This window comes from Corapipo altera, unplaced genomic scaffold (genome assembly GCF_003945725.1).
Source record: "Corapipo altera isolate COAL_440 unplaced genomic scaffold, ASM394572v1 0, whole genome shotgun sequence".
NCBI classification, from domain to species: domain Eukaryota; kingdom Metazoa; phylum Chordata; class Aves; order Passeriformes; family Pipridae; genus Corapipo; species Corapipo altera.
In genome coordinates, this window is record NW_020884872.1 from 48,725,658 (window position 1) to 48,742,480 (window position 16,823).

Sequence of the window (16,823 nt, forward strand, 5' to 3'; positions counted from 1 at the left end):
ACTGGACATGAGGAAGCGCGTCTTTACCAAGAGAGTGATCAGCCAGGGGAACAGACTTCCCAGAGAGGTGACTGATAGCCCTAAGCCTGCCAGCAGTTTAAGAGGTATTTGGACAGTGCCGGGTAGCAACCTGCTTTAACTTTTGGTCAGCTGTGAAGTGACCAGACAGTTGGACTAGATGATCATTGCAGGTTCCTTCCAACTGAAATACTCTATTCTACATTTTTTGATTGAATCACAGTGGAACACTTATTGGTAGTTGTCATGTTTGTAGTAGTGTTGGGAACACTTTAAAAAATAAAACAGCAGTTACTGTTGTGAAGTGTAGATTCGTAACCTGTAGCAAGCCAAATCAGATTTGTCAGCAGGGATCGTGGGTCTACTCAAACTGAAGAGGAACCTCGGGTTCTCCCAGAATGTGTAGGTTGTTGCATAGAGAGTCTTGTCAGCATCCAGTGTAGCAAGTCTTTGAAAATACTTGTGTGTCCTGCTTTATTGGATTTGCTGTCAGTGTGGAACAACACATTCTGCATTTTTAAAATCTGAGGCAGGCTCTGTAGAAGAAATGTTCACTTATTTATGTATGCTGATATAATGTGTGAATGAGTTGTTAGAGGATTCTTTCAGTTGCTGCTCTAAGTTGAGAATTCCCTCTTTCTCTTGATGGTGTATGTCATCATTCAGAATCAGTGACCCAATTTTCCATAGTAGTCCTGCTGCACAGCATTTTAACTTTCCTTTCTCTCCTTTTGTAATAAATACCCTGATGTTTACCTAAAAAAAAAAACCAGTTTTAATGACACCTGTCTCACTGTCTTCTTAGTTATCATTGTTTTGATGCTTGGTCAAAAAAGCTACTTGCTGCTCAAAATGGTATTTTCTAAGCTTGATTTCCATCTCCTCAGCCAGAAGAGGGCAGTGGAGTACGTCGTTTGCATTCCTACAGATATTCCCTCTTACTCGAAGGATAGCTTGGACTATGCTGTCATCTGATTTGCTGATTATGCTATCCAGCTCGAACTATTAACTATGTATTTCCAAACAAATATCTGATTTATATATTTGTTATTTTAAATAGTGCCATCACTTTTAGTGGTGTTACTAGCTTCCCAGCACACCACCTTTAGCCAGTTAACCTTGATGGTTTGAAAATTAATTTCTCCTTAGTAACAGGGAACAGTATGAAGTGTTCCTGCCTCACAAAGAACAAACATTCAGCATGTGTCAACAGACTACAATTTGAAGTCTGTTATCGGCAATAGAAGGCACACAGTGACGAGAAAAACTTGTAACAGGAAGTTAAAGTACTAAGTGCAATGCTTCTACCTCAAAATGTAACAGTTATCAAATTGTCGAATCAGTAAAGAGGTATTTTTACTTCATAAGCCTTTCAGGAGCATGAATATTTACTTCTCTTTACATTGAAATTAATATCTGGTGTCATATCTACAAGTAGTATGAAAACTCTTCTTACAATTCTTCACATACTATAAGTATTTGAATTTTTGTCAAGATTTCTATTTTTTAATTAATTTCACCTGTATTTATAATGGTTTCAACCAGATTTTGTCTGTCAGGTACCAAAGACAGGTTTTTGAATTTTCTTCATTGTAAAGTCAGTTGGCTTTTAAGTTGTCCCTTCAGTAGGATATGGTCCAGCACAATTGCTTGAGCACTGCTATTTCATCAGCAGGAGTACTTTGGAAAATATTTATTGTAGAATTTCTGAAAGAGTGGAAGTACTTAGATAAAGATGATGGGAGTCAACCATAATAAATCATCAAATAAAAGGCTTCTGCCAAGGAGCTGAAATAATGTGCTCTCCTCATCTGAAGTAGATAAAACAGGAAGTTCTGGGCTTAAAAGGCAGCACAAAGAGATTTAGGTTAGATATTAAAAAAACATTTTCTAATGCCAAAGGATACTGAAACACTTTTGCCTAAAGAGGTGACAGGACCTCTTTCATCACAAATCTGTAAGAACTAGATAGATAGATACTGTCAGTAGTGGCATAACTGACTTTGCCCTACAGTCGAGAAATGGATTAGGTGACCTCCTGAGGGTCATAAATATGACAATAAGTTTGCTTGGAAGCATATTTTTTCAGTCTTAAGTGTTTAATGTTTTTGTCAAAGAAAAAAAAAAGGAAAAGTGTTAGCTGTCAGAGTATATCCATGGAAGGTTCAAAGATTAGCTACTTTTCTTTTTCCTGTGACTGCATGTTTCTATATCTTTTTTTCTATTTTGTCCACGTTAAACACATAGGAGATGAAAAGTGATATATCACTGTAAAAAGTGGGAGGCTTTGTAATACAAGTTTGTATATTCTGCCTTTTCATAACTAAATGGTTGATGATAAAAGAGTTGTAAGAGGAATTAGAAGACTGCTTCTTACTTTTTATTCAGTTCTAACAGGTAGAATCTAAGTTAGTCTGAGTAGATGTGATAAATCAGAGTTGTTTCATCACCTTTGTGAGCTGCAAGTGCAAAATAGATGTTATGACTGTTTGCGCTACACAAATACTCAGTATAACATAATAAATCTCATGAAGCTTTTATTTTTCCTATGAGGTGAAAAAGCCATTGAATGATAGAAAGGAAGACATGTAAATGCCATTGCATTAATTTCATTGTGTACTTATTGAACGATAAATGTAACAGTCTTTTGTTGTTAATATGGTGATGTGCTTTCTTGGGGACGGGGGTGGTGTTACAGGTAATACAACCCTTAGTCCAGCAACCCAGTTTACCAGTAGTGAAGCAATCGGTGAAGGAGCGACTGGGTCCCGTACCTGCAAGTAATATTGAACCTGCAGAAGCACAGAGTGCCAATACAGAAGTCACTCAGGTGTGTACTATAGTAAGAAATTCAGTTGCCTGTTTTTCTTTCTGTGATAGGTTCCATAGTGTATGAGTGTATCAGTTACAGTTACTCACATAGTGCAAGTACACATTTACTACTTCCAAGTGCATCTAATTGTATTATGAATGGTGTTTTCATATTAAAGTTTTCCTCAGTGCATGATACTTGGCTTTTTTACTTGAGCGCGGTACTTAATTTTTAAGTATCCTAGCTTTTTGCTTTGTTGAAAAACTGAAAGGCTCTGAATATATTTCAGTATTGTTGTGTTTAATTGCTCGTTTCAGATTTCAAAATAAAGTGGGCTTCTATCCAAAGAACAAAAAGCTGTCTTTTTTTTTATATATATTTTATCTGTTAAGCAGCTAAAACCATTAGAGACCGATAGTCACCATCTAAAAATGTTTTCAGAATTTGTACATCAGCCCTAATACAAGGAAGAATGTAGCTACAATACCACTGTGAATAATGACAGACTCTGACATGTCACTCCCATTAGAAATAGCCTTTAATTTTTTATTCTGTTAGAAATATTTCATTATTACCATTGTGCCACTGCTGTAGTTTCACTTCTGGAAAGTAAGACCACCACATTTCAGAACACATTTGTAGTTTAAATTCAAACAACAGATTTCTGCAGTTGATGCCTGCAAATAGCAGTTCTTGTGTTATAAAACACAAGAACTGTAGTGTATTTAAAAGAGTCCATACAGATAATCCTCTTCTAGCTGGCATGTTTTTGACTTCTTGCAAACAATATGTAGTATAATCTTTGATTCCAAATTTGGCTTTATCTTTGTCTTATCCAATCTGTAGACTTCTGTTAACTGCAAAATCAAATATCTAAAGTAAATTTTATCAACTGCTTAAATATTTTGCTTGTATTGTTGCTTAAGTCTGTGGTTTTATTAGTTAAATTTTTTTTCTAAATTGCTAATATTTGTAGTTGCAAAGGAAACAGTAAAATATTCATAAAGTAAAGTACATTTGAACTATAATTTTGCTTTGTTTTCTTAGAATGTGACTAAATTATCTGTGAAGGATAGACTGGGTTTTGTGTCAAAGCCAGTTACTCCAGCAACTGAAAAGGTAAGAGAATGTCTCATATTCTCTCATATTTAATCTCAGTAGAATTAATTTTTTTTATTGTGTCAATATTAAGTTTGTTTCATAACTATGAATAAGTTCATTTGTTCAAGATTAGTTTTAGGAAGCATAATATATCAGAACTCAGTGGATAGCTAAATGATAATAATAAGAAGAAAACATGCTAGGACAGAAACAGCTATTCTGTGGGTTTTGTTTTAATAGAGTAGGTTCCTTTTATTCAGTCATTAAAATAACTAGATATGTTCCATAATCCTGAGTTGTTTAGAAGTATACAGAAATAAATTTTAAAAATAAAGAAATTTTAACACTATATATGAAACTATAGACAGCAGTTCTATAAAAATGTTTCTGGACTTCTGTGCCCCTTAAAAGGTGATGCTGTAAACATTTATCCTCTTATTTGGTTTTACAATTTGCAGTACTTGTGAAAAGATAAAAGTGGAAATTTATCAGTATAGAAAGGACAAAGAGAGATAAAGTGGGAAAGGTGTGTACCTGAGTTGTGCTTATGAGTTATTTATTTTGCCCAGTGGTTCCAATTTTCAGAATATGAAGTTGTGGACATATTTACTTTAGTAGCAAAGTTTGTAATGCATGTTTCCAGATCTGTTTAGCACTTTAGGGGACAGGCTTCCACAGTGTTTATAACATTCATTTGAGAAGAGTTGTAGTAGAAAGACAGCAAGTCTTACTCTGTAAAAGGATTCCTCTGCCTAGGTACATATCTGTTCTATTGAGAGTTGCCTTGATCTGAAGTAAATGAAGCATCTGCTGCTACACACATCCCCCACCCCTTTTCAGAATGGTAGTTGATAGATTAAGTGTAATCTAACCAGTAAAATTCACTCCGGAGATACTATGCTGTACCTAGCTACTAAGGTAGCAATACTTAAAAGTTGAGTTGTAATGTTAGAGGAGGTCTCTTTGATTCATTTCAAGCTGAGCAGTCTGCCTAAATACAGTGATCTAGGTTTCTTGCCTGTATTTTGTTGTTGGTTTGATTAGTTCCATTCTTGTCACCCAAAATTAGTTGCAGATAAATAACTTGCTGTGTATTCCTGAACTACATTTTACATGCATACTATATGCTAACTTTAGAAATAGGAGGTCTGCTTCTCTTTACAGTTTGAGTGGAAATACTTCTTTTTTTTTTCGCGTTCTACAAGAGTTGAGTTATCCTGAAACGCTTCAAAGAGTAAATTCATGCTAGAATGGTTTTATGCTTTGTTGTCTTGCAGTATTTTGTTGTCTTATAATATTTTGATGAGCTCATAGATTTTGATGAACTGCTGGGCTGTAACTGGATTCGTTGTAAAACAACAGTTTCCTTTGACATTTTTAGTAGGGTTCTGAAGCTTGAATTGACCTCGGTTTACCTACTGCTGTCCCTTTACAAGGAAATAACTTGGTTAGTTTGCAGCGATTACATTCTACAACCATTAGAAATTAAATTATTTACAGCTGTCAGAAAACATAGATGTCATGTCCTAGATCGTTTTTTGTTTCTGATGGAGTGCAGGGTTTAACAAGAACTTTCTAGTAAGAAAGGAGGTAGCTATGCTTCCCAAAGAACAGGAGGAAAAGGAGATAATGTGATGCCTTTTAGGATCTGTATAGGGACTTAAAATTCGTGAACTTGTGAAGAGATTCACACTATTCTTTCTCTTGAATAGTATTAAGAGATTTAGAAGACATTAGTCTTGCTTTTTACTTCTCTGTGTTAGTTGATGCAACATCTACTGTGGCATCTCTCCTTATATTAAAAGAGATGGCGAAGTATGGTTCACTTTGCCATGAAGACAGTTCAGGGCAAAAGGAGTGCGTCAATATTTTTGTCTTTGCTTCCTTTTATTTGTTTGTGATGTAGCCTGTCCTAAAACTACTTCGTAATAGAAACTGTATGACTGGGTCATGCATACTTTACTGCGCTTTTAGTAAGTTTAGAAAAAATCCTTCATCTTTGTAATGGCCTTCTTAGAGCATTTTATACCACCTTATATAATACCCCTTAACATGCATTGATTTTTTTTTTTTTGCTTTTGTTTTCTCTGCAATGCCTACTCTAGAAAACACTTGAATGTGGGAAGAAATAGTATAAATAGCACGCTGAAGTGAAAAGGGTTTATATGAAGCATTCTTGTTGTAAATTCTTCTGATCTCTCAGTCTTCTCTGTCTTTCTGTTTCTCAACTGTCTCTTTTTTTTCTTCTGTTGGTGGGCATTGTATCTATTTTATGGAGTGCATGGTGACCAGTAGAATCTGCATGCATCTTTTAATTTTTCCACATATATAGAAAATATTTTTAAACTTGTGGAAGTGATACCAATTGCATAATTTCTGTGTTTTGCTAAAAGGTGGACAAGATCATGCCTGTATTATCTCTAGGACTTAACTGTGGATTTTTCAATACTAGCATGGCCAAAATGTTCTTTAAGGAATGTGCTAAGAAAACAAAATAGTCCAAATCTTCAGGTGGTGTTGCGATGTACATAGTATACTTTACAGAGATTGTAAAGCAGGCAACTATGTTCTCAGTAAGTCATGGAGAAATTTCATACCTCACTCCAAATGTAGGAATAAGAACAGAGAGACATAGGAGTCTCTTCCTTTGCTGTATGATGTTGAAGACTTCCCTGTACTTGAGTTACTTCTTGCAATTGTGCAAGCTCTACTTTCCACAAACTGCATATGAAAAGGAAGTGTTGTATTTACTTTGGACCTTATCGTCTAAAATTATGTTGACTTCTTGCTTGGAAAATTCATGCAACCACGAAATACTGTATTTTAGACTACAAAACAGAAAAGAAAAACAAGTTATTCTTGTGACAATCTCAATCTTCTCTTTCCTATATTATGGTCAAATACGTAAATTTTTATGTATTTGAAGCTTGGAAGTACATATGAAATCTCAATGGAGAGGATTTATGATCTGATGTTTATAACTTACGTATCTGATGTTTTGCTTCCTCTTCGAAAATTGTTTAACTTCAACAACTCCAAATTGTTACACCAGATTTTTATATTCCATATCATCAAAACAGACAAAAGAAAAGACGCTTACATATTTTTAAGCACTCATGTGGGTTTTTTAAAAGATTGAAATTCACTGGCAAAAAAATAAAATGATTTCCTCCTATAGGTTTTATCCACTTCTACTGGCTTGACAAAAACTGTGTACAACCCTGCTGCTTTGAAGGCAGCACAGAAATCTTTGCCTGTTGTTTCCACTTCCGTGCTAGACTCTAATGAAGCACAGAAGAAAAAACAGGTAAATTAAATATGCTTCTTTATAAAATGGACCTAGGTTGGGAACTTGTGACTTAGAGATAAAGCACTATGTATATTCATCTCAAGAGCATAGATGAAACTAGTTGTAAGCTTAAATTCACTATGTTTTTTTTCCTGCAAAGGACAAGAAAATTCAGCATTGTTTTGTTATTTTTCAGTGTATGTTCAGGCAGCATAAGCAGGTTTAAAACTGTAGAAATTCAAAATGTGAAACACTTTTTCCTGGAATCAGAGTCTCCATGTTGAGGTATGAATTGTCTGTTTTAAGTGAAAGGGAGTGTAGTGTAGTCACTGTTCTTCTCTCTTAAGCCTTTTTGGAACTGGCCTCTCTTCTCAGTGTATTCTGTACTTGTGACCAAAATTGCTTCTTCACTTGAGAGAACTGAGAATTGTATGACTTTGCATTTTGTTTTTTCCAAGCTGTAATTCTCCTGCACCCATTTTTATTTTTAGATACTAGGCTTCCTCTTTTTTATTTGTGTTAGAGAGGAAATGCAACAAAAAAATATTTGGCCTTGAATAGGTCATTCAGTTGTAGTTTAGCTTGCTTAGAATTTTCAAAAGAGCTAAGCAAATCTCCTTTTTCAGGTTTATTCTTATCATTTAGAAAAACTAAATATAGGACAATGTTTATCTTTCTGTTTTTAAACCACAAATTGAAAGTTCAATACTAAGTTAGATACAAACGTAAGTATTAAAAGCAATACACTTGTTAAAGGTTTTGGTCTATTGGTAAAGTTCTATAATTCATATCTAACATAATTTGAACCAGCAGTTTGTTAGCTGCATGTCAGTTATGGCCTTGTTCCAGATTTGAAAGAAAATCAGTTCTAATTTTGGGAATTCATTTCATATTTGTCCCCTAACACATGTTTTTCAGAATTAGAGCCTTCACCTTTCAAGTTAAAATGCTAAATGCCTGTAAAATGGCAGAAAAAATTAATTAAAATTATTGACTTGTCATAACAGCTGTAGAGGTTTTTTGAGAGAAGACACTGAAGATGTGCTAAGTGATTGACTCATTTTTCACTTGGTCTTGTGCTCCTACCTGCCTTCAGAAATTTCTGGTACAATATACTAGTACTTGTGGAAAAACATGATTTGTGGGACTCACTCCCTTCTTTTCCTTCTGTCTCCCTAGTTTTTCTTAGCGTTCATCCCCTTGTCATATCTTCCCTTTCCTTTCAGAAAAATTATTTGCACGCTGTATTGCAAAACTAACGTTTCATGCAGCAGAATTTGTCAGTATTTAAGTAGACATACAGAAACTTTACTATTTCTTTTTCTACGTCTTTTGTGCGTTTACACTCTTTGTATAAGATATTCCACTCGCAGTGATTCCAGTTCATCATCTTCTACCTCTCCTCTTTCATTCCATTAAATATGTTGATATCAAAACTCTGAATGGTTTTCTGCAAGTATCCTGCTGTTTAAGGCTTCTTCATTGTGTATTTGAGAGCAAGAAGCAATTGCTTTCTCACAAGAAATGTTAGTAGGTGCTGAGCACAGCAGTGGTGGCATCTCCTCCTGCTTCTCATTCCAATGCAATATGTTACATCCTGATCGGTTTCAGTTCATTGTGAGTTGCCCATTGCAATACCAAGGTTCTGTTGTTGGCAGATTGAGTGTTTGTCACTTCCCAGTTAAAGCAGTCAGATGCAAAAGAGGTGGTTTTTTTTGGGTAACACTTTAGAAAAGTGTTTAGAAAATAGAATGTGTTTTCTTTATGCTTGTAAGAGTTTTGGAGAATGTGTTTTAATTGATGGACTTGTTTTACATTTGCTTTCAAGATAATTGTCCTTGCACTTTAAACTCTTGCATGCTATGTATGTCTTGAGGTAGTGTAATACGTTTCCTTTCATCTTTCATTGGAGTTGTGTAAGGTGTTACTTTGTATGTAAGCAATAATGAAATATCCCCAGCATAATGAGAAGGATAATTAGAACTTTCAGTAAGTTGGTGACGTGTTGTTTTCCAAAACATAATTGGAAATACTGCCTATTAGTATCGTGAGTTTCTGTTACTATTTTTTCCCTATTATTGTAAGTTACTACTGTATAGTTGCCAAGTATAAGACATTATTTTTCTGGCATTATGTTTCAAAGTCTAGAAATGTTCTGTAATCTTTTTATGCTTCTAGGAGGCATTACGACTTCAACAAGAGATGAGAAAAAAGAAGCAAGAAATCTTAGAGAAGCACATTGAAACACAGAAGGTAAAGTGTTAGCATTAAAGACAGTCAGAAATTCAGTTGTATAATCTCAGTTCACTTCAAAATATTTCAGATTTTGTAAACACAAACTAAAAAAAAGGCCTGTAAAATAAGCATTCTCTTAGAATGGCATTACCACATTATTATAAGTTTAGAGTTTTAATCTAACTTGTCTTTTTAGTTCACTTTAAAAAAACCCTACGAGCTTATGCAATTTAGGTGCAATTTTAGTTGAAATTGCCTAATTTGGGTGCAACGTGCTTATATTTGTTGGGAGAAGGAACAACCTCAGTTCTGTTTGACAAGAGCAGGAGAGGGTGATGTAGAAAAGTATGTATGACTGCACTTAGGCTTAGGAAGAGGAAAAAGGCCAAAATGTCCGTTAGTTGAATAAAAATTTTGAAATAATTCAAATGTGTCTCATTCAAATGGAAATATCAGTTGTTCATTAGGAAACAAATAAGAAATTCAGACAAAGATTTTAATTTAATGCAAGCTGCTAAAAGCCCTATATGTTGAGTTTGTAGGTCACAGCAAAAGAAATGCAATATTCAGTTTTCGTATTAGTTGTAATGAGTGCTGGAAAACAGATCTGTAATAGTTGCTGAGTAAAAAGATTTTTTTTTTAAATTGGACAGATGCTGATTTCAAAGCTGGAGAAGAATAAAGCCATGAAGTCAGAAGACAAAGCAGAAATCATGAAAACACTGGAAATTTTGACTAATAGCATTACCAAGTTAAAGGATGAATTAAAAGGTGTATCACCAGGAGGAGGGACTCCTTTAAAAAGCATGAAAACTAAAACTCAGGTACTCAAGTTTTGATCAGCTTTTAATAAGATGAGTGGACTTGTTTGTGTCAGCAGAATAAAAATATGCAGTCACATCAGCAATATTTAGAACCATTACCAGTTTAATTTTCAAGTCCTCTTTGAAGTGAGATTGGTTTTGCCTTCTGTTTAAAGGAACATAGTTAAATTTTAAAACCATGCTGTTTCTAAAAGATTTATCTTTTGTTACACAGATACTGCATCATTTGGAAAATCAAAAAAAAACAAATCAAAAGTCTTATGATATTTTTCTTTTGCCTTATTTAATTCTTTGTGTATGGTCAATTGCTTTCTTAAATTTTGAATAGAAATTATGAAAATAGTATTTCTAATGTAAAAGGATTATAGTTAGGCTGCGGAAATATTTTCTTCTCAGGTTTAATACACAAAATTTACTGGACTGATATATCATTTTCTGGGGCTTTTTTTGTCAGTGAAATTTGTCTATATATTAACCTTTTTAGAAGGAGGATTATACTGCTCAGTTTCCCTTTGATAGAGCTGCCCATATTTGGGTTTTACATGTGAAAAGAGTTTTTCCTCTATTATCATTCTTGTTGGTATATGACTTGTAACCAGTTTCCCAACTGCTTAAAGATGCAATTATATTACCTTTTTAAAATGCAGTATTTTACTTTTTGTAGAAGTGTTTGTTCCTGAACAAATCACAACGTGGTTAAGAATTAAACAAGTCTTGGAGAAATAACATTTTAAGAAAGTGTTCTTTTAAATACATTACAAGCTTTCTTGCTTTATCAAGTGAAGAAGTACACACTAATAAAATAGTGAATTTTTGTTTTTTCTAGCCCTTTTCATTCAGTTTTTAAATGTTTAGAATGCTTAGTCTTCTTTTTGGAATGTTTGGGATACTGTTTTACAACACTGGTGTAATGTTACAGCCCAGATATAGTTTAAACGAGTTATTAGTTTTCACTTTGAAACAGCATTTCTACTACTTTATTTTTTGTAGAAATATAGACATTAAAAGTAACTGCAGTATCAATTACAATGATGTACAGTTTTGAAAAGAAATACCAACAAGAAATAGTGAAATTATGTGTACATGATCACTGTACCTTCTTATATAATTTGTCAGGAAAAAGTTGAAGTAGCATATATTTGTCCTAAAAATGGGCATAGATTGTAGTTTTTGGAAATCAGTTTATGCCTCTTAAAACAACTTCAGCTGCAGTGGAATATTCTACTGTGTTTTAGAGAGGGAACTGAAGGTAATAATCCCAGAATTTGGGCACTGCCATAATGAGATTAAACTATTCAATTTTTTGGAGATGAGAGAACTTTTTTATGTCTCTGAGAGTGTGGACATTGTCAGGTGAGAAAATATTTCTAGGAGGCCTGAAGGATGTTACCTGTCTGTAGAGTGAATTTGAACTACAAAAGTCCTAGAAATTGGCAATATTTTTAAAGCTACATTTGATTGTTAAAAGTGTCATGTTTTTGACAAATATTCTTCTGCTGATGGTGAACAGTACTTCATACATTTGATCCAAGAATAACAGTTGTTTCTGGATTTTGTTATGTGCAAGGAAATGAATCCAGGCCCATAGAAATGAAGAAGCAAATTGAATCATGAAATCTTGGTAAATTCTTTACTTCAATGCAACATTTTAACCCATCACAATCATTTTACGCTGAGAGTGGTCCAGTGCTGAAATGTACAAGAAAATAGTTTGGTAACACAAAATTGTTCAAAATGGTTATGGTTGAAAGGGATCTCTGGGGGTTGCTTTATTGCATCACCACGTGTCACTATGAAGAGTCTAGATGGTGTCTTTGCTCATCCATACTAAGTATTTATATACATGGGTAAGATTCCCCCCTCCCACCTTCTCTTCCTGAAGTAAAACAATTGCAGCTCTGTTAGCCTCTATTAGCTCATACAGTGGATGCTCCAATCCCGTAATCATCTTTGTGGTCTTATCTGCACTCTCTCCAGTCTCTTTCATGCTCAGGAGCCTAGAGTTGGGCATCACACTCCGTATGTGGCCTCATCACTGCAAAGCAGAGGAGAAGGATCACCTCCCTTAACCTGCTGGTGGTGCTCTTCCTAATGCAGCCCAGGAGGCTGTCAGCCTTCTTTGCCACATGGACACATTGCTGACTCACATTCGATTTCTTTTCTGCTACCAGGACCCCTCAGATTCTCTTGATCTGGGCAGCTCCCAATCTCCTGGTAGCTGGAGTTATTCCTTGGCAGGCGGAGGACATGACATTTCTCTGTGTTGAAGTGCAAGAGGTTCCCCCTGCCCCATTTCTCCATCAGGTCAAGATCCTTCTAAACAGAAACACAACCAGCTGATGTACCAACCGCTTATCCAAATTCTGTATTTTCCACAAACTTGCTGAGAGCACACTCTGTCTTACCATCCAGGTAGCTAATGAAGATGTTAATGTTGGGGTACACCACTAGCAACTGGTCTTCAGCTGGACTTGGTCACTGGTTGGAACCCTTCGAAGCCAGCAGTTCAGCCGATTTTCAGTTCATCTCGCTGTTTACCTGTCTAGTCAGCACCTCATCCTTTTGGCTGTGAGGATGTTGTTTTGAAACTCAACTGAATCTTTACTGAAGTCAGGATAACAGCTTGGACTACTCTCTGCTTTTTGTCCACCAAACCAGTCATCTCACTGTAGATGGTTGTTAAGTATGATTTCTCCTTCCCTTTCCCCAGACACCTTCTTGTTCTTAATATGCTTGGAAATAGTGTCCAGGATTATTTGCTCCTTCATCCTCCCAGGTATTGTGATGAGGTTGGCAAGCACATAGTTCTTCAGATCTTCTTACCTTTCTTGAAGATCTAAATAATACTTACTTTTTCTCAGTACCCCGGAACCTCCCACAAATGTCATCACTTGTCAGAGATAGCTGAGACTGACTTTGCAGGGTTGTCACCAAACTCCCTCAGTACTGGGTCCCAGGTTTTTGTTTATATACAGTTTGTTTCCTAACTTGGTTTTCTTTCAGCAAGTCTTCTTGACTTGACCTTGACCGGTCACTTTGGCCACAACAACCCTGTACAGCACTACAGGCTGGGAGCAGAGAAAGCTGAACAATGGAGAAGGACTTGGGGATGCTGGTCAGCTGTCAACTGAACATGGGTCAACAGTGTGCCCAGGTGGCGAAGAAGACCAATGGCATTGTGGCTTTTATCAAGAATAGTGTGACCAGCAGGACTAGGGCAGTGATCATCCCCCTGTACTTGGCACTGGTGAGGCCACACCTCGAGTGCTGTGTCCAGTTCTGGGCCCCTCACTTTAAAGAGGACATGGAGATGCTGGAACATGTCCAGCAAAGGGCAGCAAGGCTCATGAAAGGTCTAGAAAACATGTCTTATGAGGAATGGCTGAGGGAGGTAGTTTTGTTTATTTTTGAGAAGAGGAGGCTCAGGAAGGACCTCATTGCTCTCTACAATTACCTGAAAGGAGGTCATGGTGAGGTGGGGGCCAGTCTCTTCTACCATTCCTGCAATGAGAGGACAAGAGGAAGTAGCCTTAAGCTGAGACAAGGGAGATTCAGATTAGATATTAGAAAAAAATTTTTCACAGTTAGGGTGGTCAGGCATTTGGAATAGGTTGCCCAGGGAGGTGGTGGAGTCACCATCCCTGGAAGTGTTTAAGCATTGTCTGGATCTGGCACCGGGTGACGTGGTTTAGTGGTTTAGGGGTTACAGAGGTAGTGCCGGGTTGACAGTTGGACTTGATGATCTTAAAGGTCTTTTCCAACCTTGATAATTCTATGAATCTTGTGCCAGGCTTTTCCAGTCTCAGGATATGGGATTGATGAATCAAATCATTCCAGTAAAGACTGAGGAGTAGGAGGTATCGAGTACCTCCTCTGTTCTAGTGTCCTTTGTTGCCAGGTGCTCTTTAACATTCAGCACTCAGACCACATTTTTCACAGCGCAGTGTTCATCTTGCTGCTGAGAGATGTACTGAAACCCTTCTTCTTGAATCTGGCAAGGGGGGTGAGAAACAGCTCTAGGTGGGCTTTGGCTTTCCAAACCAATGCCTGCACGCTCAGACAATTTCTCTTATGTTCCCTTTGTACTCTCCCTGCTTCCAACTCTTGTACAAGCTTGGTTTTGGATTTAAGTTTTGCTACGATCTCACTGTTCATCCAGGCAGGCATCTTGCTGCCTTTATTTCCTACATGCTCTGAAACTTGGAGGATGCAATTCTTGAAAATCATCCTGCCTTTCCAGCAGATGCCCAGACCCAGGGTATTCAAACAGGAGGTCTCTTCCAGTTGTCTGAAGAAGGCCTCATCTACATCTTTTACCTGATTAGACAGTGTGTAGTACACACCCACTGCAGCGTGACGCACGTGGGTCTGCCATCTTAATCTTGACTCATAAACTTCCAGCTGGCTCATTGTCTGTCCCTAGGCAGAGCTCTGTGCACTCCTACTGCACTCTCTAATAAAGGGCAACTCCTACTCCTTGCCATCCTGGTTCATCCTTTTTAAGAGACTCTATCTGTCCACTGTACCACTCCAGTTGTATCAGTTTTTCTACGATGTTTCAGTAGTCCCAAGGAGATTGTAGCCCAATAACTGCACACAGACCTTCTCTGTGTGCCTTCTCTTTGTTTCACCTATTTTGTGTATTAATGTCTAAGCTCTTCAGAGAGGCACTGATTTACCAGAAAAGAAAGGAGATCTTCCCCCTGTGATACTGTTCTGTAGGCACTCCCTCATTTATATGGATTGGTATGTATATGTTTGAGGTGGTCCCCCTTCAGCCTAGTTTTGTTGATCTGGAGATCTCTTCTCCCCACATCACCCTTTGCTTACATGATTCTTGTTCCTACTAAGCAAAAGTGAGGCAATATGCTAATTTTGAATTGCAGTTTTAATGAAATTTTTGAGCTGCTTTTCTATTTTCTTTGTAATATGGAAAATGAAGAAGCATTTTAAGCAAACCCACTTCATAGTAGACAAAGTATCCAAATTGTAGAAAAAGTTGATTTTATTGACACCTTTCCTTTAAGGGATATTGTGCATTAACTGTGGGCATTGTTTTGTTAACATTTTAAAGAGAAAAAACAATGAGTCCCATCTAACTTCTGTGAAAGTGAAGATTTTACAGAGCCTTCAGTTAAAGTCTACAACTTCAACAGTTTTCTAAAAGACTTTGCTCTAGGTTCTCTTTCATTTTCTTTGTGTTTAAAAGCTGAGCAGCTCTGAAGAAGACCCTGCAGGCTTGGAAGATGAGGCCCATGTGACTGTGCCATTATCTTTACCTATTTTTGGCTTCTTCCAGTTCATTCAGATTACAAAATATTCTTCCCCCTTGAGTGGGAAACCTTTGCTGCCTCTTGGTGTATCTTGAAGAAGGTATTTTTTTCTTGACACCTGGCACAACTCTGTAAAAGAAGTCTTCATTAAGAGCAATAAAAAAAACCCTCAAAAGTCTTTATTACACCAGTGTCTCTGACTGCTCTGTGAGTGCTAACTGCTGGTCATTATTGAACTTCAGAAGTGCTTGTTTTGCCATGTCATTGATGTATTGTAACAGTGGGATTTGAGAGAAGCACTGATTCCAATTTTGAAAACTTGGAAAACTATTATACAGGATATAAAAGATTTTTTCTGTGGTTGCTGTAGATAATCAGAAAATGGGGCTGAATGGGCTTGAGGTTGAAGTTGCCAGTTGAATAATCCAGCTTTTTTTCTTTTAAAACTTCCAGGAAAAAACAAAGAAACAAAACCACCCTTTTTATCGGTGGTGATACTTGGTTTCCAGTTGTCGCAGCTGCAAAACCTTCATCTCTTGACATCCAGCCTTTGAATATATTACGTGCTGTGATTTTGAAACAATGGGTGTAAATGTAAACTGTTTCACAGTCACCTATAATTTTATCCTTTATTTGTGATGTTTCGGTTTGGAACAGAACTTCTAGTAAAATTTTCGTGGTTGCCTCACGTCTTTCCCTGCACCTCAGTGGTTGCAGAGAACATGTCTAAATTAGGGTTCATAGACACCTTTCATTTTCATATATATTTTATGAACTTTCTAATAATTTTTTTTAAGAGACCATTTTTTTTTGTTAGCAGATGTCTTATTACTTACTGTGTTTTTATTACTGTGGTCTGAACAGAACTACCATTTGTGCTTTTGCATTATGGAATTGCAGTAAATTTAGATACATTTTCTCAGTACTGATTATAGATTTTGTATTCATTAATACTTGTACTGCCTTTATTTTTTTTGTAGAATTCCTTTTCTCTCATCATCATTACCGTATAATGTCTTGCATTTTCTACTTATTGTATCTTCAGTTTAGAAAATAGTCCGTTGGCTTTGGCTTTGCGTAGTAGTCTAAAAGGTTTGACATCACAAAGCTCAGAGTACGCTATTGCACGTGGAAGTTTTATCTTGCCACAAAGGCTGCTAAGCTTGTACTTGGTTTCTTTTTGAAGGTGGAAACTCAGCGTACCGGTCAAGAGCTTTTTATTGAAAAATTATTTCCTCAGTAGCGAATGTGAACTGTGGAACTAATAATTT

At 36.4% G+C, this 16,823-nt stretch overlaps 1 protein-coding gene across 3 annotated transcripts in view; it reads left to right on the forward strand.

Annotated features, from left to right (window-relative positions):
• Positions 1 to 16,823, forward strand: part of RBM26 (RNA binding motif protein 26) — a 55,755-nt gene that overhangs the window by 25,448 nt on the left and 13,484 nt on the right. For 2 of the 3 annotated variants that reach the window (XM_027646133.1, XM_027646143.1), the window contains exons 13-17: positions 2,717 to 2,848; positions 3,878 to 3,949; positions 7,110 to 7,238; positions 9,399 to 9,473; positions 10,109 to 10,279. In XM_027646133.1, coding sequence (XP_027501934.1) covers positions 2,717 to 2,848; positions 3,878 to 3,949; positions 7,110 to 7,238; positions 9,399 to 9,473; positions 10,109 to 10,279 — 579 coding nt within the window. The remainder of the gene's footprint in view (positions 1 to 2,716; positions 2,849 to 3,877; positions 3,950 to 7,109; positions 7,239 to 9,398; positions 9,474 to 10,108; positions 10,280 to 16,823) is intronic. The other variant, XM_027646152.1, reaches the window with a different exon arrangement.